The sequence below is a fragment of the Centroberyx affinis genome, unplaced genomic scaffold (genome assembly GCF_046629955.1).
Source record: "Centroberyx affinis isolate AG114_WGS23_722 - 3 ecotype Tasmania unplaced genomic scaffold, CSIRO-AGI_Caff_v1 ptg004332l_1, whole genome shotgun sequence".
NCBI lineage: Eukaryota > Metazoa > Chordata > Actinopteri > Beryciformes > Berycidae > Centroberyx > Centroberyx affinis.
Window position 1 is genome coordinate 1 of NW_027282038.1, and position 25,000 is coordinate 25,000.

Sequence of the window (25,000 nt, forward strand, 5' to 3'; positions counted from 1 at the left end):
GATCAGATGGTCCGGTCATCTGATCAGATGGTCCGGTCAGCTGATCAGATGGTCCGGTCAGCTGATCAGATGGTCCGGTCAGCTGATCAGATGGTCCGGTCAGCTGATCAGATGGTCCGGTCAGCTGATCAGATGGTCTGATCAATCCGACCGCCTGCAGGCAGCAGAACAGCTGGGAACCAAATTAAACTGATGAAGGAACTGAGAGAGAAGCAGCTGATCCAATTTGATTTAACACACACACACACACACACACACACACACACACACACACACACACACACACACACACACACACACACACACTTCAGACATCTGTCATATTAGTGATCAGATATTAGTGATCAATATGTTGCCAGTATGTCCATTTATCATTTAGTTGCCTAACTTGAACATGGAAGCTCTGAATGTTTTATTTTACAAAATAACGAACTAAAATTCCTGCTGTGGACTCCAAGACCGTAACCACGGTAACACCGGTAACCATGGTAACACCGCCCACCGTGACAACACAACACTGCAGACAACACACACACACTGCAGACAACACACACACACTGCAGACAACACACACACACTGCAGACAACACACACACACTGCAGACAACACACACACACTGCAGACAGACACTGCAGACAACACACACACACACACACTGCAGACACACACTGCAGACAGACAGTGACATCACCAGGCACAAAGACCAGCCAATAGCAGATGGTCAGTGCAGAACCTGCTGTTCACCACCAGGTGTCACCTGATGACACCCGGTGACACCCGGTGTCATTAGGCTTCAGCACAGATCAGATCTGGTTTGGGTCTGGATCCTCTAACAGAGTCCAGATCAGTATTTATCAGACTTCAGACTGATCTGTGATCAGCAGGAACCTGGTCTGCACCGATCAGAGCGAGGAAACGGCATTTCAGCCTCAGAGGCTTCGGCTTCTTCTCACCTTTTCACCGCCGACTTTCTTTAGATTTCGGCATTCGCCGTCGTCCGCCTCCTCCGGTTCTGTCGCCATGGCGACCGGCCGGCCGATCCCAGAGTCCGGAGCCGCGTTCCCGAGCCGCTCGGCGGCGGCCGGCTCCGGGTCGGGTCGGCCCTCGAACGGCCCGCCGCGGGCGCCGCCCGGCGTCCCGGACTCCTTCTCTGCATCCGCTCCGGTGGACGGGACCTCCGGTTTGTCCTTCTTAGTTTTCCCAGACCCCGCCTCCTTGTCCTTCTTAACGGCGGGGAGGGCGCGGCAAGGTTTACAGGTCTTCTCGGCTCCCTTGGCGGGGGCGGGGTTCGGGTTCGGGGCCGGCGGCTCGCCGGACGCCCGAACCTGAACCTCCTTCTTGGCTCCGTCCGAAGCCGGGGCCTTGGCGCTCTCCTTAGAGTTTTTACTGCGTTTAGATTTGGATTGTCTCTCTTTGCCCTGAGCGGCTCCGACAGGACCGACGAACTTCATGTTGTCCGGTAAGGCGGCCGCGGCGCCCGGGGCCACGCCCCCCGCCTCCTTACTGCCGCTCATCTCCAGTTTGTCCTTCTCCAGGTCGGCGTCCAGGTCGATGATCAGATTCCCGACTCCGATGTCCCACTCATCGCCGCTGTCGTACGTGTCCACCGGGTTCGAGTCCACACCTTTCCCGCCTGCAGGGCCGCCGCTGAGGGACATCTTAGTACGAGCGTCCCGGAGCGCCGCAGGAGGGCCGCAGGAGGGCCGCGCGCCTCCTCAGGGCTGCGCCCCGCGCCTCCTCCCCGCTCCCCACATCGCCTCCTGCACACAGGAACAAAACAACAGCTTAGACAGATGGAAACCAGTGACGAGGTGCTCGGAATTCTGGGTAAAATAAGATTAGAATAGATGAAATTGAATTGATCTCTGTGGGGAAACTGAGTCTCTGAGCAGAAAACTAACTGGACACAGCAAAGGACAATAGATTGGAAATAATAATAGAGAGGAATAGGGATAATAAACAGAACTGCCAATTATGTAATTATGTAATAATTATTATGCCAATTATAATTTAAATGTCAGATGGTGGTTAGAGCCGTTTGGTGTTTACCGCAGAACAGAACCGAACCGGACCGGACCGGACCGGACCGGACAGGACCGGACAGGACCGGACAGAACAGAACCAGACCAGACAGAACCAAAGCTGGGTCATTCCATGTCAACTCAACCAGAGCTCAGAGGCTCCAACGAGAAAGTCCAAGAAAGTCCAAATATTAAAGCTCACTGATCATATTTACTGAGTTTCCCACTTCTGTAGAGTGAGGGTCAAAACCATAATTTTCAGCTGATCTGGAGCAGGTTTATGGGTCTGAAAGAGACACTGAGAAAGGAGGCAGCTCCACTCTTGACTTGTAGGCAGACTAACAGATTCTGCAGTTTCAGCACTTGATTTTGTGAAGTGAGCCTATGTCCTGATTGGCTGAGAAGGCAGATGGTCAGACAGGAAGACACACTAATCCTGCTGTTAACAGCTTCAGACGCTACGGCAGAACACACAGAAAACACACAGAAAACACACAGAAAACACACACCAAACACACAGAAAACACACACCAAACACACAGAAAACACACACCAAACACACAGAAAACACACACCAAACACACACCAAACACACACCAAACACACACCAAACACACAGAAAACACACACCAAACACACAGAAAACACACACCAAACACACAGAAAACACACAGAAAACACACACAAAACACACAGAAAACACACACCAAACACACAGAAAACACACACCAAACACACAGAAAACACACAGAAAACACACACCAAACACACAGAAAACACACAGAAAACACACACCAAACACACAGAAAACACATAGAAAACACACAGAAAACACACAGAAAACACACACCAAACACACAGAAAACACACACCAAACACACAGAAAACACACAGAAAACACACACCAAACACACAGAAAACACACACCAAACACACAGAAAACACACAGAAAACACACACCAAACACACAGAAAACAGACAGAAAACACACACCAAACACACAGAAAACACACACCAAACATACAGAAAACACACAGAAAACACACAGAAAACACACACCAAACACACTGAAAACACACAGAAAACACACAGAAAACACACAGAAAACACACACCAAACACACACCAAACACACACCAAACACACACCAAACACACACCAAACATACAGAACACACAGAAAACATACACCACCAGACTGATATGATAAAAATGATGGCAGATTAGAAAATTTAAACACCCAGCATGCATTGCAAATTGACTGACTGTAACTCTGAGTGACAGCAGTGTTCTCCTGTCAGAAGCTAGCTGTCCACATGAACCAGCCTCCAGTATCCAGACTGACTCTAAGCTGCTGCTGGATCAGCTGTTGGAGTCCAGACTGCAGAACTGATCTCAGATCAGACTTTCTGCTCAACTTCATTAAATCATTTCCACAGGCTGCCATTCATCTGAGGCTCCGCCTCTTTATATGGAAATCAGCTGGAGCGGGAATCTGACCGACAGCAGAGCCAATTATCTGGCGGCTCCCATGGAAACCCAAACCAACGGCAGCGGCTCCGTAGCTGTGTACGAACGTTCAGAGAACTCACGGGTCGGTTCACATCACGGTTCTGGTTCTGGTTCTGGTTCTGGGCTCACGGTTTTGGTTCGGTACACAGGCCTTTATCTGGTGCACTGGGCAGGGGAAGTACAATTGCAAATTCCAATTTAAACAATGCATTTATCTCAAGTTTTCCTGAATGAAAACTTTTTCACTGAAAATTAAAGTCCAGTATAACTAAATAAACAGACTTCCTTTCAAAAGTAAAGTAAATACCGGCTCTTTGTTATTTTAAATATCCCTGCACTGTAGCTGTGGGCCAACAGCAAGTTCAACTGCAGCATGAAAAGCCTTCAGTGCTGAAACCAGCAGCCTCCTGCTGAAGTCTCTGAACCGCTTCAGATCTTTACTGTGAACCCGGATCGTGCCGCGAGGGTAAACCTGAAACCCGCGGGTCTGCAGGTCCATCCTCAGGCGGGTCGATCGAAGATAATATTGAGAACGAACGGGCGGGTCGGATGCTGACTGTCGGGTCGGGTGCTCGGGGTTTAACACCCCCCCCCCCACCCCACCCCCCCCCCCCCCCCATCCTCCATCACTGCCCCGATGTTTCAGTTACTGCTCTGTGTGTCCGAACTCTGACAGACTGACTCTGACTCTACTACTAGTACTACTACTACTAGTACTACTGCTACTAGTACTACTACAGCTACTAGTACTACTACAGCTACTAGTACTACTACAGCTACTAGTACTACTACTGCTACTAGTAGTACTACTACTACTACTGCTACTAGTACTACTACTGCTACTAGTACTACTACAGCTACTAGTACTACTACAGCTACTAGTACTACTACTACTACTACAGCTACTAGTACTACTACTGCTACTAGTACTACTACTACTACAGCTACTAGTACTACTACAGCTACTACTACTACTTGTACTACAGCTACTAGTACTATTACTACTACTACTGCTGCTACTGCTACTACTAGGTTAGTGGTAGTACTACCATCATCACCTGCTGTGATAAGAAGCTGATTAAAGCGGCTGAGTGGATCCAGTGCTGCCTCAGACTGAGACTAAGTGTCTCTGTGCCTCCGGACCACAGACTGTGAAACAGATGATTGGAGTAAATGAGTGATGTCACCACAGGTTTCTGAAGGCTGTTTTGAAGCCAAAAGTTTGGGTTAAGATCGCCGCCATGTTTTGGAGCCGGAGCAGCCGAAGTGAAGCCGGGGGTTTCCCACAGCGCCGCCTGCTATTGGTCCGTATCGCCGACCTGTCAATCACTGAACAGGCGACCTGTCAATCACTGAACAGGCGACCTGTCGATCACTGAACAGGCGACAAAACTTTGTGGCGGCTCACCACAATATCAGCACTGACCACCACAATTTTTTTTTTCCACCATTTTATTTTTAACTCTGAATGTTTGCTCCCTCAATCCAGATTAATGTTGAAAAATATTTTTCAACCGGACGACGGTCCAGTCTAGGGTTGAGCGGTATCCAATTTTTGACACTGTTAAAACTTCCCCAAATTTTCCCGCGGTATACGGTATTACCATCTGATTAAAAATCACATTGTAGGGCTTGGAGGGAGCCGCCAATTCCAAATGATGAATTTATGGCATCGCTGTCGGGGCTAATCATAATATGGCTTGATTAGCTATATTATAGCCATATTAACGAGAGAAGGACCGGTTCGGGGCTAATCAAGCCATAGCTATTTAGCCGGACTAGGTAGCTGGCTTAGCTAGCTAGCTCTATGCTAACGTCCGCCTAGCTTGCTAGTTAGCCTGGCTAGCTAACGTCAATATGGCTAGCCTAGTTCCCACCGTCCGGGGGGGGGGCAGGGGGGGGGGGGGTTGATCTTCGAAGAATGGTCGAATAGTTCCCAGTGAATATTGAATAGTATTTTTGCTTGAAATGCCCGTCTCTAGTCGGAACCCGAAATGCTGCCAAATTGCAGCAGTTGCATCTTTTTAGGGACCAACTCGCTTGCGCTCGCCATCTTTTTTTTTCTAATTCTCCCTTCTGAGGAGAAGTTGTCACATGACGCGCGATTATGAACGCTTCTAACTAGTTAGTCTTTTTTGACAGGTTATTTGACAAATTACATCATTTACAAAAGGTTCTGTCATCACTTTCATAGCATCTTCAACCATACAGACAGTGGTGCTGGATAAACACTCTTAAGGCATTTATTATATATATATGCGCACATTGGGCAGCAGAATTGTTTTTATGACGGTAATGAAACGGACACGTTGCTATTTTCAAATACCCCGCGATACCGTATTACCGCCCAACCCTAGTCCAGACCCTAAAAGCGGAGAGGCAACTGAAAAGTCTAATTTCTCTCTCTTAAGAACATTCACTTAAACAAAAACAAAGACTGAAACGGATATATATCTTCGGAGGGAGTCTCCATTTATTTAACTGACTCAACAACACAGGCGAGTGGCAACAGTCTGAGTCTTGTGCTTCGGTTATCTCACTAAATCATGTTGCGCTACCTAGAACGCACGTGGTTTTGTTTACATAATGATCAAGTAAATATTGAGGTAGAAAAAAAAGAAACTGTGGATACTTTTTAACCAGGACTCAATTTGATGGATGAAATCTAACTGTTAGACCTATAATACTGCAGAACCAGCTGCTATAACAAAACAAAAAAACTATCAGTATGGCCGATATCGAGGCATCCCTAGTCACATTGTAACACCGTCACACTGTAACACCATCACACTAACACTGTAACACCATCACAGTAACACCGTCACACTGTAACACCATCACAATAACACTGTAACACCATCACACTAACACTGTAACACCATCACAGTAACACCGTAACACCATCACACTAACACTGTAACACCATCACAGTAACACTGTAACACCATCACAGTAACACTGTAACACCATCACACTAACACTGTAACACCATCACACTAACACTGTAACACCATCACAGTAACACCGTCACACTGTAACACCATCACAATAACACTGTAACACCATCACACTAACACTGTAACACCATCACAGTAACACTGTAACACCATCACAGTAACACTGTAACACCATCACAGTAACACTGTCACACTGTAACACCATCACAATAACACTGTAACACCATCACACTAACACTGTAACACCATCACACTAACACTGTAACACCATCACACTAACACTGTAACACCATCACAATAACACTGTAACACCATCACAATAACACTGTAACACCATCACACTAACACTGTAAAACCATCACACTAACACTGTAACACCATCACAATAACACTGTAACACCATCACAATAACACTGTAACACCATCACACTAACACTGTAAAACCATCACACTGACACTAACACCATCACACTAACACCGTCACACTGTAACACCATCACAATAACACCATCACACTAACACCGTCAAACTGTAACACATCACAATAACACTGTAACACCATCACATTAACACTGTAACACCATCACACTAACACTGTAACACCATCACAGTAACACTATCACACTAACACTGTAACACCATCACAGTAACACCGTAACACTGTAACACTAACAATGTAACACCATCAAACTAACACTGTAACACCATAACAGTAACACTGTAACACCATCACAGTAACACCATCACACTGTAACACCATCAAAGTAACACTGTAACACCATCAAAGTAACACTGTAAAACCATCAAAGTAACACTGTAACACCATCACACTAACACTGTAACACCATGACAGTAACACTGTAACACCATCACACTAACACTGTAACACCATCAAACTAACACTGTAACACCATCAAAGTAACACTGTAAAACCATCACACTAACACTGTAACACCATGACAGTAACACTGTAACACCATCACACTAACACTGTAACACCATCACAGTAAGATCGTCACACTGTAACACCATCACACTAACACTGTAACACCAACACACTAACACTGTAACACCATCACAGGAACACCGTCACACTGTAACAACATCACACTAACACTGTAACACCATCAAAGTAACACTGTAACACCATCAAACTAACACTGTAACACCATCACAGTAACACTATCACACTAACACTGTAACACCATCACAGTAACGCCGTAACACTAACACTGTAACATCATCACACTAACACTGTAACACCATCACACTAACACTGTAACACCATCACACTAACACCATCACAGTAACACTGTCACACTAACACTGTAACACTGTCACATTGTAGCACTAACACTGTCACAGTAACACTTTCATACTAACACTGTAACACTGTCACACTAACACTGTCACACTGTCACATTGTAACACTGTCACACTAACACTGTCACACTAACACTGTCACATTGTAACACTGTCAAACTGTCACATTAACACTGTCATACTAACACTGTAAAACTGTCACATTGTAACACTGTCACACTGTAACAACATCACACTAACACTGTAACACCATCACAGTAACACTATCACACTAACACTGTAACACCATCACAGTAACACCGTAACACTAACACTGTAACATCATCACACTAACACTGTAACACCATCACACTAACACCATCACAGTAACACTGTCACACTAACACTGTAACACTGTCACATTGTAGCACTAACACTGTCACAGTAACACTTTCATACTAACACTGTAACACTGTCACACTAAAACTGTCACACTGTCACATTGTAACACTGTCACACTAACACTGTCACACTAACACTGTCACATTGTAACACTGTCAAACTGTCACATTAACACTGTCATACTAACACTGTAACACTGTCACATTGTAACACTGTCACAATGTCACACTAACACTGTCACATTGTAACACTGTCACACTAACACTGTCACAGTCACATTGTAACACTCACAATAACACTGTCACACTAACACTGTCACACTGTCACATTGTAACACTGTCACACTAACACTGTCACACTGACACTGTAACACTGTCACACTAACACTGTCACACTAAAACTGTCACACTGTAACACTAAAACTGTAACACTGTCACACTAACACTGTAACACTAACACTGTCACAGTCACATTGTAACACTCACAATAACACTGTCACACTAACACTGTCACACTGTCACATTGTAACACTGTCACACTAACACTGTAACACTAACACTGTAACACTGTAACACTGTCACACTAACACTGTAACACTGTCACTGTAACACTGTCACACTGTAGCACTAACACTGTAACACTGTCACATTGTAACACTGTCACACTAACACTGTCACATTGTAACACTGTCACACTAACACTGTCACACTGTAACACTAAAACTGTAACACTGTCACACTAACACTGTAACACTGTCACACTGTCACACTGTAGCACTAACACGGTCACACTAACACGGTCACACTAACACTGTCACACTAACACTGTCACACTAACACTGTCACACTAACAGTCACACTGTCACAATAACACTGTCACGCTAACACTGTCACACTATCACACTAACACTGTCACACTGTAGCACTAACACTGTCACACTGAAGCACTAACACTGTCACACTGTACCACTAACAGTCACACTATCACACTAACACTGTAGCACTAACACTGTCACACTATCACACTAACACTGTCACACTGTAGCACTAACACTGTCACACTATCAGTCACGCTAAGACTGTCACACCGTCACACTGTAGCACTAACACTGTCACGTTAACACACTAACACTGTCACACCGTCACTGTCACACCGTCACTGTCACGCTAACACTGTCACACGATCACACTAACACTGTCACGCTAACACTGTCACACGATCACACTAACACCGTCACACTAACACTGTCACACGTCACACTGCAGCACTAACACTGTCACGCTAACACTGTCACACTATCACACTAACACTGTCACGCTAACACTGTCACACTATCACACTAACACTGTCACGCTAACACTCTCACACTATCACACTAACACTGTCACACGATCACACTAACACTGTCACGCTAACACTGTCACACTAACACTGTCACATTGTAACACTGTCACACTAACACTGTAACACTGTCACATTGTAACACTGTCACACTAACACTGTCACAGTCACATTGTAACACTCACAATAACACTGTCACACTAACACTGTCACACTGTCACATTGTAACACTGTCACACTGACACTGTCACACTAAAACTGTCACACTGTAACACTAAAACTGTAACACTGTCACACTAACACTGTAACACAAACACTGTAACACTGTAACACTGTCACACTAACACTGTAACACTAACACTGTCACTGTAACACTGTCACACTGTAGCACTAACACTGTAACACTGTCACACTAACACTGTCACATTGTAACACTGTCACACTGTAACACTAAAACTGTAACACTGTCACACTAACACTGTAACAGTCACACTAACACTGTAACACTGTCACACTAACACTGTCACACTGTAGCACTAACACGGTCACACTAACACTGTCACACTAACACTGTCACACTAACACTGTCACGCTAACACTGTCACGCTAACACTGTCACACTATCACACTAACACTGTCACACTGTAGCACTAACACTGTCACACTGAAGCACTAACACTGTCACACTGTAGCACTAACAGTCACACTATCACACTGACACTGTAGCACTAACACTGTCACACTATCACACTAACACTGTCACACTGTAGCACTAACACTGTCACGCTAACACACTAACACTGTCACACCGTCACTGTCACGCTAACACTGTCACACGATCACACTAACACTGTCACGCTAACACTGTCACACTATCACACTAACACTGTCACGCTAACACTGTCACACTATCACACTAACACTGTCACGCTAACACTGTCACACGATCACACTAACACTGTCACGCTAACACTGTCACACTAACACTGTCACACTAACACTGTCACACTAACACTGTCACACTGTCACACTATCACTGTCACACTATCAGTCACGCTAAGACTGTCACACCGTCACACTGTAGCACTAACACTGTCACGCTAACACACTAACACTGTCACACCGTCACTGTCACACCGTCACTGTCACGCTAACACTGTCACACGATCACACTAACACTGTCACGCTAACACTGTCACACTAACACTGTCACACGTCACTGTAGCACTAACACTGTCACGCTAACACTGTCACGCTAACACTGTCACGCTAACACTGTCACGCTAACACTGTAGCACTAACACTGTAGCACTAACACTGTCACACTAACACTGTCACGCTAACACTGTCACACTAACACTGTCACACTAACACTGTCACACTAACACTGTCACACTAACACTGTAGCACTAACACTGTCACACTAACACTGTCACACTAACACTGTCACGCTAACACTGTCACACTAACACTGTCACACCGTCACACTAACAATATCACACGATCACACTAACACTGTCACGCTAACACTGTCACACTAACACTGTCACGCTAACACTGTCACACTAACACTGTCACACTAACACTGTCACACGTCACACTGTAGCACTAACACGGTCACACTAACACTGTCACGCTAACACTGTCACACTAACACTGTCACACGTCACACTGTAGCACTAACACTGTCACGCTAACACTGTCACACTAACACGGTCACACTAACACGGTCACACTAACACTGTCACACTAACACTGTCACGCTAACACTGTCACACTAACACTGTCACGCTAACACTGTCACGCTAACACGGTCACACTAACACGGTCACACTAACACTGTCACACTAACACTGTCACGCTAACACTGTCACGCTAACACTGTCACGCTAACACTGTCACGCTAACACTGTCACGCTAACACTGTCACACTAACACGGTCACACTAACACGGTCACACTAACACTGTCACACTAACACTGTCACGCTAACACTGTCACACTAACACTGTCACACTAACACTGTCACACCGTCACACTAACACTATCACACTATCACACTAACACTGTCACGCTAACACTGTCACACTAACACTGTCACGCTAACACTGTCACACGATCACACCAACACTGTCACACTGACACTGTAGCACTAACACTGTAGCACTAACACTGTCAAACTGACACTGTAGCACTAACACTGTAGCACTAACACTGTAACACTGACACTGTAACACTAACACTGTCACATTGTAACACCATCACACTGTCACTCAGGTTAGCCGTCTGTCTGATGCTGCTGTAGATTTAACGGAAGAACTTCTTGTCCTCTAGTCACCATTTGGGGTTAATAAGCAATTCTGTTTTCAGCCTGTATCAGGTGAAAGAGATCTGAACAGCTTCAGCTGAAGAAGAGAGAGGAGGAGAAGGGAAGAGGAGGAAGAAGAGGAAGAGGAGGAGAGGAAGGAGGCAGGAAGCACAGTGGAGTCTCTCCTCTTCTAGATGGTCTGTTATAGGGTTGTCACAATACTAGAATTTCTAACTTTGATACAATACCCAGGAAAATATCGATATGTGATACCATTTTCGATACCACAGGGAAAAAAATGAATTTTCAATCTTTTTTTTTAAATATTTTCATGTAAAAAAAAAAGATTGAAAATTCATTTTTCAAGATCAAACAACACGTTTTTGATTGACAGGTGTCGATCGCCATCATGATTTGCTCTTTTTTTATTGAGGGGAGTGAGCTTATACTGCACAAGCATGTGAAACATCATATTGCCTCCTGGCCTCTGCAGCACAGACTGTAAGCAACTGAGCAAAAAAACAGACACAGAGACCCAAACTAGTCCCTTAATATCCGAACAGAGCCAGGGGGAAACCCCGGAGCAAACGAGACAGACAGACAGACAGACGCTTCTCCATAACGTAGGCCCGATAAAACTCATTCAAAACTTTGTACTTACACAGCAGATTCCCCCTGCTCTAGTCATCAGCCTATCAGAACACAGCAGATTCCCCCTGCTCTAGTCATCAGCCTATCAGAACACAGCAGATTCCCCCTGCTCTAGTCATCAGCCTATCAGAACACTTTTAGCTAGTTGAAGCAACAGATACCCACCAATGATAAGGAAAAATCAGCAGGGCTAGAGTTAGTGGATTATTATTGACAGAATGATTTTAATCGGACATTTCAGCGTCCGGTCGAAAACCGTTAGCTAGCTCGTTAGCTGGGAAACAAACACTGGGAAGTGAATAGCTAAAGCTATAACTAAACGATTTTTACTGAAAAAAACTTAACAGATGTATTTTATAGACACCGGGTAATTACATAAAATTGCTGAAAAAGCAAAAGATACCCCTCCTTTAAATAAAGGAGTGTATGTTGAAGTACATGGGATTTATTTGTTTTTTACCGTGGTATCGAATTGGGTATCGAGAATCATGGAATTTCAATGATATTGGTATCGACTACCAAATGTCTGGTATCGTGACATCACTATCTGCACCCAAACACTGAGGAGGTCTGCACCCAAACACTGAGGAGGTCTGCACCCAAACACTGAGGAGGTCTGCACCCAAACACTGAGGAGGTCTGCACCCAAACACTGAGGAGGTCTGCACCCAAACACTGAGGAGGTCTGCACCCAAACACTGAACTAGGTCTGCACCCAAACACTGAGGAGGTCTGCACCAAAACACTGAACTAGGTCTGCACCCAAACACTGAGGAGGTCTGCACCCAAACACTGAACTAGGTCTGCACCCAAACACTGAGGAGGTCTGCACCCAAACACTGAACTAGGTCTGCACCCAAACACTGAGGAGGTCTGCACCCAAACACTGAGGAGGTCTGCACCCAAACACTGAACTAGGTCTGCACCCAAACACTGAGGAGGTCTGCACCCAAACACTGAACTAGGTCTGCACCCAAACACTGAGGAGGTCTGCACCCAAACACTGAGGAGGTCTGCACCCAAACACTGAACTAGGTCTGCACCCAAACACTGAGGAGGTCTGCACCCAAACACTGAACTAGGTCTGCACCCAAACACTGAGGAGGTCTGCACCCAAACACTGAGGAGGTCTGCACCCAAACACTGAGGAGGTCTGCACCCAAACACTGAACTAGGTCTGCACCCAAACACTGAGGAGGTCTGCACCCAAACACTGAGGAGGTCTGCACCCAAACACTGAGGAGGTCTGCACCCAAACACTGAGGAGGTCTGCACCCAAACACTGAACTATTCATCATAGATCGTCATAGATAAACTTCACAATTTTATGTCTCCACAATAATGAATGGTGTTACTCAGTGATACTGAAGTGTGTCTGTGAGCTGCTCAGGAGGACTTTGTCTATGAGAGCCTGTGTGTTTATTGGTGTGTACAAACTTTATGCAAATGAAGTAAACTACCGTATTTCCTCTAATAGTGGCCGGTAGTCAATTAAAAGCCGGGTCTCCGATAATGGCCGGGGCCGCGGTCGACACGAACAAATAAAGGCCGGCCCCAAATACAGCCCGGGGAAAAAAACAAAGGAAACAAGCGTGAATTCGCCATAGCTGCGACCACATACTGTGCGGGGAAATTTTTGTGGACCAACCAACTAACCAACCAACCAACCAACCAACCAACCAACCAACCAACCAACCAACCAACCAACCAACCAACCAACCAACCAACCGAGCGAGCTCTAGAGCTGCTGGTCGCAGCTAAAAACAACGGTGGATCCCTGTAAACTCCTGGCGGAAGTCTCTGGAGCGTGCCGCCTCGATTACCGTAATTATCGGTAAATTTTGTTATGACTAATGTAACTAAGAAAATAATCGTTGGATTAATCGACGGCACCAGAACCAGGAAGCAGAACCAGAACCAGGAAGCAGAACCAGAACGGACATGAGCCTCCAGGTCAGACTCACATGGCTGGGAGAGAAGATGAACCTGCCTGTCTCCATCCACTCACTGCCCCCCTTTACACCTTGCATTAAAATGTGTCTCGTATCCAGATTGTATCTAGATATGATTTAACCTGATTACATTTACACCTGGTATTAATATGTGTCTCTAGTGTCCACACTGAGATCTGATTGAGATCCGATCGCTCACATCCTCCTCTCATTTGCGTGGGTCCAAAAAAAAAAAAAAAAAAAAGATGATACCCATCTGTGAAGCCGCGTTATTGTATGGACCTCTGCTTGCTTTTGGAAGCAGGGGAAGAAGCCGTCTTCAACAACTGGAACGCCGAAGACGAAAGTCGCACACAATTACGTATTTCCGCCCACGTAGTTGTTGTATGTGGATTGAAAACGCAATTGCATTTACACTTGTGTTCAACGTGGTCACACTGTGTCCCAGACCACCTCCGGAGGCGGTTTGGCCGATCGGATCACAATCCGTCCTCGATGCGTCTCGGGTGCATTTACACCTGAACTTTCATGTGGTCAAGCGCTATCCCATTGCAATCCGATCACCCAAAACGCATTTTAATGCGAGGTGTAAAGAGGGTCACTCTGACCTGAACCAGATTATTGCTGCTGAAATGTCACATAAACAGAAACAGAAACACCAGCTGTGGATATCTGGACCTGGAAGTTTCCCATCAGGCAGAACAAACCCGTTTCTTCTGTTCAGAGATGCTGGGAGTCGGGAGATTCACATTTTTCAAGTGTCTGCAATAAATGTTTTCCTCGTTCATTTCCTTTCAAACTAGTTCACCGAGTTCACAAAGTCCAAATAGACTCCCGATAGAAAACCAGCTGAGAAAGACTGTAGCCAGAAACTGTCTGGTCCATAATACTGAAAGGAGACAAATCATCTGAAGTGTTTGACTGGATGAGCAGATTGGATCTTATGGTTCAAACAAGTCCTTCACAGCAGGATTAACAGAGATCCTGCATCTATAAAGACATTTACAAGGAAGACAAACAAGCTTTTCCTCCTTAGTCCATTTCCTCTGTTGTTTTCGTTCACAGATCTGATCTGAAGTCTGCAGTTACATTTCAGTCAGATAGTATGGAGCTTTCTTCAGGTCAGATGATCATCACACACCTTGACTTTGTAACTTCTTGTCATTTAAACAGTTTCACACACTGACAGAGACTCGGCCTTTCAGCCTGATAACCAGCTGCAGGCCGACAGCCACCAGCTAACGTTATGCTAACGTTATGCTAACGTTATGCAACCATGCTAACCTGCTATTCCCCTGCCTGTTGTCCATGTTACCGTCAGCCCTCTGCAGGTTAACACACACCTAGCCTGTGTATGAAACGTGCTGTAAATTACAAATAAAGTTGGACACCCGGTTCACATCATATTTATATCCTGCAGTTAGCATTTAGCTAACGTTATGGACCTTTGGACGGTTGCTTGTTTTGGTCATGGAGACAATAAACAAGACCAATGTTTAAAAAACAACAAACCAACCATAATTTGTGTGGATAACGCTAAGTGCAATTTCAAAGAAATAGATAACGGTTGTAAACAGACCAGTTCCACACAGCTAACTTGGCTAACGTTAGCTGAGTTGGTGAGCATGCTAACGTTAGCTAGCTGTCCGCTCGGCCTGACCTCAGTGTGTTTTACAGAATAAAGTCTCACTGCGGCTCCAGCTGCTTCATGTCAGAGACAAACTCACTCATAACACCTACCGACGGCTACACACCGAATAATGTGACGGTGTAGACTACAACTTGTGGAGCTAGATCGAGGCCCGCCGTGGCCCGCTACCAGGCTAACTACACCCATTATCGGACAGAGTTTAGCTAGCTCTGTGCGGTTCCAGTATTCCTCGTCTACTTTCTAAAAGCCGCCAGCTCCGTCAGTTTAAAGTAAAGACTAGAGACGTCAGAGTGCTTCTAAAACCACACATCTAGCGATCATCTATGTAACATGCGTCTATTTTTCATGTGATGGACGATTACCGATGCAGCGTTCAACCTCCATGTCAACCCCCTAGGTCCATTATCGGACATATGCTTAATTTGCGTCTAATGCCTGGAGTTATTTTGGCCTTTCCTGCGCATTGCTTCCTGTATCCAACACAACGCTGTAATATGTGACAGGACGGGATGAGGACCGGACTGCTCTTCACTACTAAGCTAACGTTACCGGAGCTTTTGGGAACACGGGAACCGTCCAGTGCTAACGCTAGCTTGGACGGACGGTAAAGCAGAGTCCACACTGACTTTGTACTCAGAAATATGAGTATATCGTTGCATAAAACTGCACATACATCGGTAACCAAGTTTAAATGCTGTGGACTGACTGGCTGTGGGTCTTGTCGTCCAAATTTCGCAGGAAAAGGGAAAGAGGCAGGTCAGACGGGGACGTGTCCGATAATGGACGCATGGCCCTTAGCTCCCCGGTCTCTCCAGACAAAGACAGCAGCTAGCCTGGTGAGCTAACCCGGGATAGCTAGCAGGCTATCCCGCGTTTCACAAAAGTGGATCAAAATCCCAGCAACAGAGCCAGCTTCAGCCTGTCCACTTACCCCGACTGGAAACCCTATCCGGCCAGGATTCATGTACACTCCATAGGTTAGGGTAATCCCAGTAAAACCAGTTTAAATAGCTGTAAACTGGTGGATTGAACGGCAGACCAGTCAACGTGCTCCCAGCTCACTGGACCGCAGCCATCACACGGTCACATCCCCGACAGAGCTGGAAAGCAGCGGGAAACACCGACATCTTGGAGTCAGTTTTCAGGCCTGGACGAACAGAAAGCAGATCCCCGGTATTCCATGACTGACTGTGATATTCCAGCTGGTTCCAGATCCGCGTTATTCCTGTTTACAGCCACACAGACAGAGCAACAGACAGACAGACACACTGACTGGGGCTAAATGGCTGTTAGATACAATGCAACCAAAACCCGGAGAACTGGATCACTGGTCTCCCTGGACTGGAGTCATCTCACTGGACTCCCCTCACTGGACTGGAGTCATCTCACTGGACTGGAGACTGGAGTCATCTCACTGGACTGGAGTCATCTCACTGGACTGGAGTCATCTCACTGGATTAGTCTCACTGGACTGGAGTCATCTCACTGGACTAGTCTCACTGGACTGGAATAATCTCACTGAACTGGACTCACTGGACTGACTCACTGGAGTACTGGACTGGACTCTGAAATGGGAGTATGCCCCCCCCCCCCCCCCCCCACACACACACACCCCCTCTCTACCACGAGCTGAGGATGATGAGGAGCAGCTTCAGCCTCAGGCTCCTCCTGCTCTTGTGAAGCGCTTTGTGACTTTGTTCTGTGAAAGCTGCTGTATCAATAAACTTTACTTACTTGTCTCATATGGTCATAAATATGAATGAATGCTTAGTGTTATAATGTTTGTAGTCAGAAGTGTCAGAAGCCTCCTGTGAGCTTCTTGTTTAACTTTCATTTATGTTTGTTATTTATTGCTGTTTTTTCACTGTATTTTGAGATGGAAAATAAATACGTGTTTTGCAACATAAGTTTGGAACTGCACTGGCGAAGTTTTTGAAAGCAAGAAGAGTCAGAAACAAACAACGGCTGTAGATTATTGTTATCTGAAGTTTAATAAGCCACAACAGTAGGTATCAATAACATCAGTAATCAATAACAGCAGGTATCAATACCTAATATTCACTGAATTGCTGATATAAAGACTTAATCCACAGTGAGTTATAATTTGTTATAAAGTCATAATTTGTTATGATGAGTCAGCAGGGAGAAAACAAAACATTACCTGACATCTCAAACCTTCAAAATAAAAGCACCAAACAAAATGACAATTCAAATAAATGGAAAAAACAAACTGACAATTAAAAAACAAAATAAAATCACAAACCTAAAATACAATTTAAAAAAATATATAAAATACTAAATCAAATATTTAACCAAACGAATGCAACAACCAAAATAAAAAGCAAACAGAAATCTAAAACAAATAATATATTTAAGCAATATTCCACGAGAGGGTGAGCTTTACTGTCTTTATTGTCACAACAGTGATGCGGTCAGGTCCGGTCAGACCGGTCAGGTCCGGTCAGGTCCGGACCTGACCGGACCTGACCGGACCTGACCGCATCACTGAAGTTTCTAGTCCCTGTTGAGTCAGCAGCCAACTGGAGCTAATGCTTTCTAGAGATCGTGGGATTTCCCAAACTGAATAAATACCACACATATAAACACAAAACTGCCTCGCTAGCTCGATCTTGTTGTAACTAAGATATCTGCTGAAAAAAATAATTTTTCCATGGACAGATTTAGCTGCTACGTCCGTGAACTTCACATGTGTTTTTAAGCTAGTAGCTAGTAGTAGGCTAGATAATATATGGCGGAGTAATATTTAGTGATGAGCACGGCTAGGTGTGCTGTCATGTCTAGTTGTCGGAACTACCTGTTGTATAATATATAATAAACTATAACGACAATAAAAAAAAATCTCAACTGAGGTAAATAAAATTTAAATACCTTTAAATAAAACTGCTATTATTAACAGGTATCTAAGACATAAAGGCCCGAATACCTTTAGAATCAAGTTTCAGATAAACTAAAGTTTTAGTGTCTAAATGTTTCAGAGGCTTTTGATGTGAAAATGTATAATAGAATAAACCTGTGTGTGTGTGTGTGCGTGTGTGTGTGTGTGTGTGTGTGTGTGCGTGCGTGCGTGTGTGTGTGTGTGTGTGTGTGTGTGTGTGTGTGTGTGTGTGTGTGTGTGTCTGCATGTGTGTGTGGACTCCTAGCTCCTCCTCCCTGGTTAAAGCATCAGGCTGGTGTTTTTAATGCATTTCTTACCGTCAACAAATCCTATGAAAATAACTAAACAACAAGTCTGGTCCATGTATCTGGTCCCAGTGCAGCCATGTCCCAGCAGCCATAGAACTCCACTGTATTAAAAACATTAAAAACCACAGAGTCACAGAGCCATGCTGCTGCTCTGCATCATATTTCATCATCACCATGCACCGGGCCGGACCACTTTTTCCTCAAACAACTTAATAATCCGGCCGGAAACACGTTTTCCATCTCAGGAAAGTAGTTCCGTAGCACAGAAAATAGTCCCCCGGCGTAATGAAGAATTTGTTCCTGTTTGAATTTGATTTGGTAAAAACTACAACAGCCTGACTTTTCATGGTAACAGTTAGAGATTTTTAAAATGTAAACTATGTCTTTGTGAGCTGAATTTAAAGGTTTTTATCTTACAGTTGGAGCCGATGACTTCCGGGTTGAAGCTAAAAACTGAACGTGGGAATTCAGAAAGTAACGAGAGGAGAGCAAACACATTGTTGATTTTGTTATTTTCATAGGATTTGTTGAATGTAAGAAATGCATTAAAAACACCGGCCTGGCCCTTTAAGTAGATCAGCTCAGTAATAATTGATAGAAACCTTATCTGTCAGCAGGGAGATAGACAGGTAAGTCTCCATGGCAACGACCCCCAGACCAGCACACGCTCCTCCTGCTGGGCTGCACCTTGTGTCAGTGTGTGTCAGTGAGTGTCAGTGTGTGTCAGTGAGTGTCAGTGTGTGTCAGTGTGTGTCAGTGAGTGTCAGTGAGTGTCAGTGTGTGTCAGTGTGTGTCAGTGTGTGTCAGTGTGTGTCAGTGTGTGTCAGTGTGTGTCAGTGTGTGTGTGTTGTCAGAGCTTCAGCATGCACCGGTCCTACCAGCCGCTGAAACCTGCGACCAGCCGCTACCTGCAGCAGAGATGGGACCAGAGCAGCTATGAAGATCACAGGAGGAAGGTAGGAGGAGGAGGAGGAGGAGGAGGAGGAGGAGGAGGAAGAAGACTGAGGAGGAGGAGGAAGAAGAGTGAGGGATCAGATGTTTGGAGATGGAGAGTTGATTGGTAAAGGATCGATGGAATAGAGATGGAGAGTTGGTGAAGAATCAGATGGTTGGAGGTGGATCAGATGTGTGGAGGTGGATCAGATGGTTGGAGGTGGATCAGATGGTTGGAGGTGGATCAGATGGTTGGAGGTGGATCAGATGTGTGGAGGTGGATCAGATGGTTGGAGGTGGATCAGATGGTTGGAGGTGGATCAGATGGTTGGAGGTGGAGGAGTGGTGAAGTAGTTCTCCAGCCTCAGATCATCTGACTTCAGTTAGGAATTCATCACAGAAAGCAACTGGTTTAGAAAATACTATAAAACGTTATTTACTGTAATTAGCTACTTTAAAAAAATCCTTTCAACTTCTCTCCTCTGTCTTTCCCTTCAGATCTTTCTGGGTCAAAGGAATATTTGTTCCATCAGTTGTCAGGCTGCTGTGACCTTTGACCCCTGACCTCCTGTATAATAATGACTGCTTTAGTTTATTCTCCTGTTGACTTCAGTGTGAGTCTGTCTGGATAACAGAGTCACATGACTGGAGCGTAAATATTAACTGTATCTTCAGCAGGTTGAGTATCTAGTGTCAGGTTAAGCCCCGCCCACAGCTGTTACCTGTTGTCACCTGTCCAGGTGAGCTCCGCCCAGCCCATAGTGGACACCAGGGGCATGAAGACTCCCGCACACGTCCAGCTCAAACTCAAACAGCTGCAGGTCAGTGGACACACACACACACACACACACACACACACACACGCAGCTGTAGCTTCAGGATACGTGTCGTCTCTCACTGATGATGCAGGCGCTCTCTGGGCCAATCAGTGTCAAGATGCATTGTCCAAGTTTCACCAAAATCGCTGTAGCAGTTCTGACCTTTCAGCGCCCCCATCAGGCCGATCGCTGTCAGGTTTAAACACTCGACTAAATTCATCGTCCGAGTTTGTTAAAATCAGAGCAGCTGGAGATTTCACCAGAGATTTACAGACAGCCGGATGCATAACACCTCTGACCTTTGACCCCCGGCTGGTTGCTGTAATGTTGGAACTGTTGGAATGCTGGAGTCTCTCTGAGTCTCTCCGGGTCTCTCCAGGTCTCTTTGACTCTCTCCGGGTCTCTCCGGGTCTCTCCGGGTCTCTCCGGGTCTCTCAGGGTCTCTCCAGGTCTTTCCGGGTCTCTCCGAGTCTCTCCGGGTCTCTCCGGGTCTCTCCGAGTCTCTCCGGGTCTCTCCGGGTCTCTCAGGGTCTCTCCGGGTCTCTCCGGGTCTCTCCGGGTCTCTCAGGGTCTCTCCGGGTCTTTCCGGGTCTCTCCGAGTCTCTCCGGGTCTCTCCGGGTCTCTCCGAGTCTCTCCGGGTCTCTCCGGGTCTCTCAGGGTCTCTCCGGGTCTTTCCGGGTCTCTCCGAGTCTCTCCGGGTCTCTCCGGGTCTCTCAGAGTCTCTCCGGGTCTCTCCGGGTCTCTCAGGGTCTCTCCGGGTCTTTCCGGGTCTCTCCGAGTCTCTCCGGGTCTCTCCGGGTCTCTCCGAGTCTCTCCGGGTCTCTCCGGGTCTCTCAGGGTCTCTCCGGGTCTTTCCGGGTCTCTCCGAGTCTCTCCGGGTCTCTCCGGGTCTCTCCGACTCTCTCCGGGTCTCTCCGGGTCTCTCCGGGTCTCTCCGGGTCTCTCCGGGTCTTTCCGGGTCTCTTCGACTCTCTCCGGGTCTCTCCGGGTCTCTCCGGGTCTCTCCGAGTCTCTCCGGGTCTCTCCGGGTCTCTCCAGCCCATGGTGAGTCTCTCTGAGTCTCAGAAATGAATTTCAAAGTGTTTGTGTGTTTATGTTTCCACCTGTGTCTCCATGTCCAGCTGCAGGAGGAGCGTCTGTCCGTCATCGACAGAGAAAACCGCCTCCTGGCCTCCAAACTGGCTGACATCGTTTGTTCTAAAGGCCTGGTGGACCACAGGAACCCGTACCAGCAGAGGAGGTGAGAACCCGACGAGAACATACCGTGGAACATGAGAACATGAGACGTCAGGTATTCATGTGATCCTTATGGAAGAAGGTATTTGGTGTGTATATTGTTTACAGCCAGATGGGCTCAGAGCAAAATGTTGCTGCGCTTAAACACAAATGATTCCTGTTATCTGAAAAAAGTGAATCATATTTTTAAAAAGGTCCCAGTGCTTTGAACAATAAACCTTCTTACATTTTCTCACCAAGCTGACAGAAGGTTCTACTGAGAACCACAGCAGAATAAAACAGGAGGAACTCAGAAGGATCAGAGTCGCACTCGTGTTAGTAGAGGAAGAATCATAATAAATGGCAGAGGTGATGTCATGTGATGTCATGTGATGTCATGGCATGTCATCGCATGTCATCTCATCTCATGTCATGTCATCTCATCTCATCTCATCTCATGTCATCTCATGTGATGTCATCTAATGTCATCTCATGTCATCTCATGTGATGTCATCTAATGTCATCTCATGTCATCTAATGTCATCTCATGTCATCTCATGTCATCTCATCGCATGTCATCTCATCTCATGTCATGTCATCTCATCTCATCTCATCTCATCTCATCTCATCTCATCTCATCTCATCTCATCTCATCTCATGTCATCTCATGCAGAGTTGGTTGTTGCCTGTTTAGAGATAGGAAACATTTTAGTAACTAATATTTCACAAAGCTACAGTTTGTCTCATAGCTAAAGCCTTTGGCTGGTATTGTTTCTGCGTTGCCGTGGTGACCTGAACGGAGGGCTTGTTGACGGAACTGTTGTCGTAGCAACAGCAGGCTCCAACCCCCCGTTGGCCCTTTAAATGATTGATGTGAGCAGTCCTGCTCTGTTATGATGTTGAATTATTGATCGGCTGTGAACCAGAGGAGACAGATACAGTTTATAGATCTAACCCTAACAGTCTGTTTCTTCTTCTCTCCTCAGCTCCTCTCTCTCATCTGCATCATTTTAGGGTCACAGGAGTTAATCTGGCTGCTGTGACCTCTGACCCTTCACCTCCTCTGTCACACTAGTTCCTGGTAATGATGTTGATGTAGGAACTGAAGCTGATTCTGTTGATCTCATACTGAGGCTGAATCCAAATGTCCAGACTTCGGTGGACTTGCAGACTTGCAGACTTTACAGCTCGCTCCTGTGAAGTCCAGGAGGGTTTAGGGCCGTCCTGTGTCAGAATTGATCAAGTCTGTGAGTCTCTCATGTGGACTTGTGGGGCGGTCCATGCAGACTTCCAGCGAGTCCGCTACCTTGCAGACTTCTCTGGCAATATTTCCCATCGTTCATTGCACAACAGATGTAACACGTCAGCTGACATAAAGGCAGATGTCAAACATGAGGAAAACAGGCAGAAGGTTTTCCTGTGTGAATTATTCATCGTCTGATATGATGAAGCAGATTTTCAGCCAGCGTTGACTGTAGTAATTGTAATGTAATCAGTAATCAGCCTGTAATGACTAATGGACTCCTCTGCTCTGCACCCTTCAGTGATCAATTGTTTAACGTTGATTTTGCGTCGGTGGTATCCACGGCAACGAGCGAGGGGAGAAGTCCCGTCCCATTCACTCTTGTATGCAGCCCCGCCCCCCCGAGCCCTGTCAACTCACGTAGTCACGCTGAGCTTCAGGCAGCATCAGCATACGTAAAACCAGAGTCCACGAGTCTGCAGGCCGGACATTTGGATCGGGCCAGAGTGTTTCTGGATCAGAGATCATCTGAATGACCAGCATGCACCTGTTCAGTCTGGAGGTTCGGTCAGTGACCAAAACACTGACACCATAAAATCTCCTGATTGGTCAAATAAAGTGTCACTTTAGCTGCTGAACAACAAAATATTCTAAAATGTATTCTGATTGGTCTGGATCAATAATGATGTGATAGTTAGCTCTGAACCTTCACTTCTAACCTCTGTGTGTTCTGAGTTCAGCTGTAAACCATGTGGTCGTCTGAACAGCTGATCAGTGTAAACTGCTCAGTGGTTTCTGGTTCAGCTCACAGAGCTAAAGGTCAGTGTTTGACCTCCGGTGGCGTTTAAACCAGGAAGACCAACAAGGGTTTTTCCTGATAATTTGCATAATAATAGACATTTTCCTCACAGGCTTCGGTTGCATCGGCGCGTATCCCATCATGCTTTGTGGTTCGGGTCGAGTTACTCTCTTCTCATAGCCAATGAATGGAACAGAACTGTTCTATAAACTGTAAAATCACATCGTGTGCAGCTGCTGTGAGTCGCATTAAAATACATTCAGCTACAACATATGAAGTCTTAAAGTGAATGAATCTCTCTCTCTTCTTCTTCTCTCTCTCTCTTCTTCTTCTTCTCTCTCTCATCATCTGTGTTTCTTCGTCAGCCTGAACGCCGACAGGAGGAGGGAGGAGCTTCTGCTGGTCAGCGGTCAGAACCGGGCCATCTACCAGCGAATCACGGCCCGCCAGTCAGAGTATCGCCGCCAGCTCTGGTTGGACGACTGGGAGCGAGTGGAGCGTCGGCGGGACGACATCGCCCGCTACCCGAGAGGCAGCAGACAAGTGAGTCCAGAAAATCCAGAGAGAATCCAGAGAATCCAGAGAGAATCCAGAGAATCCAGAGAGAATCCAGAGAGAATTCAGAGAATTCAGAGAATTCAGAGGATCCAGAGAGAGTTCAGAGAATCCAGAGAATCCAGAGAGAATCCAGA

The 25,000-nt window shown here is 45.9% G+C and overlaps 1 protein-coding gene and 1 pseudogene across 1 annotated transcript in view; one reads left to right on the top strand and one right to left on the bottom strand.

The window, feature by feature from the left end:
• Positions 1–954: 954 nt before the first annotated feature.
• LOC139664619 (zinc finger protein 609 pseudogene) lies at positions 955–17,326 on the bottom strand (annotated as a pseudogene).
• A 2,836-nt stretch (positions 17,327–20,162) lies between these two features.
• The window catches only part of LOC139664618 (uncharacterized protein CFAP97D2), a 5,568-nt gene continuing 730 nt past the window's right edge, over positions 20,163–25,000 (top strand). Inside the window, exons 1-4 of the mRNA XM_071543520.1 lie at positions 20,163–20,255; positions 20,973–21,053; positions 22,173–22,291; positions 24,674–24,851. Of these exons, the coding sequence (XP_071399621.1) occupies positions 20,163–20,255; positions 20,973–21,053; positions 22,173–22,291; positions 24,674–24,851 (471 nt within the window). The remainder of the gene's footprint in view (positions 20,256–20,972; positions 21,054–22,172; positions 22,292–24,673; positions 24,852–25,000) is intronic.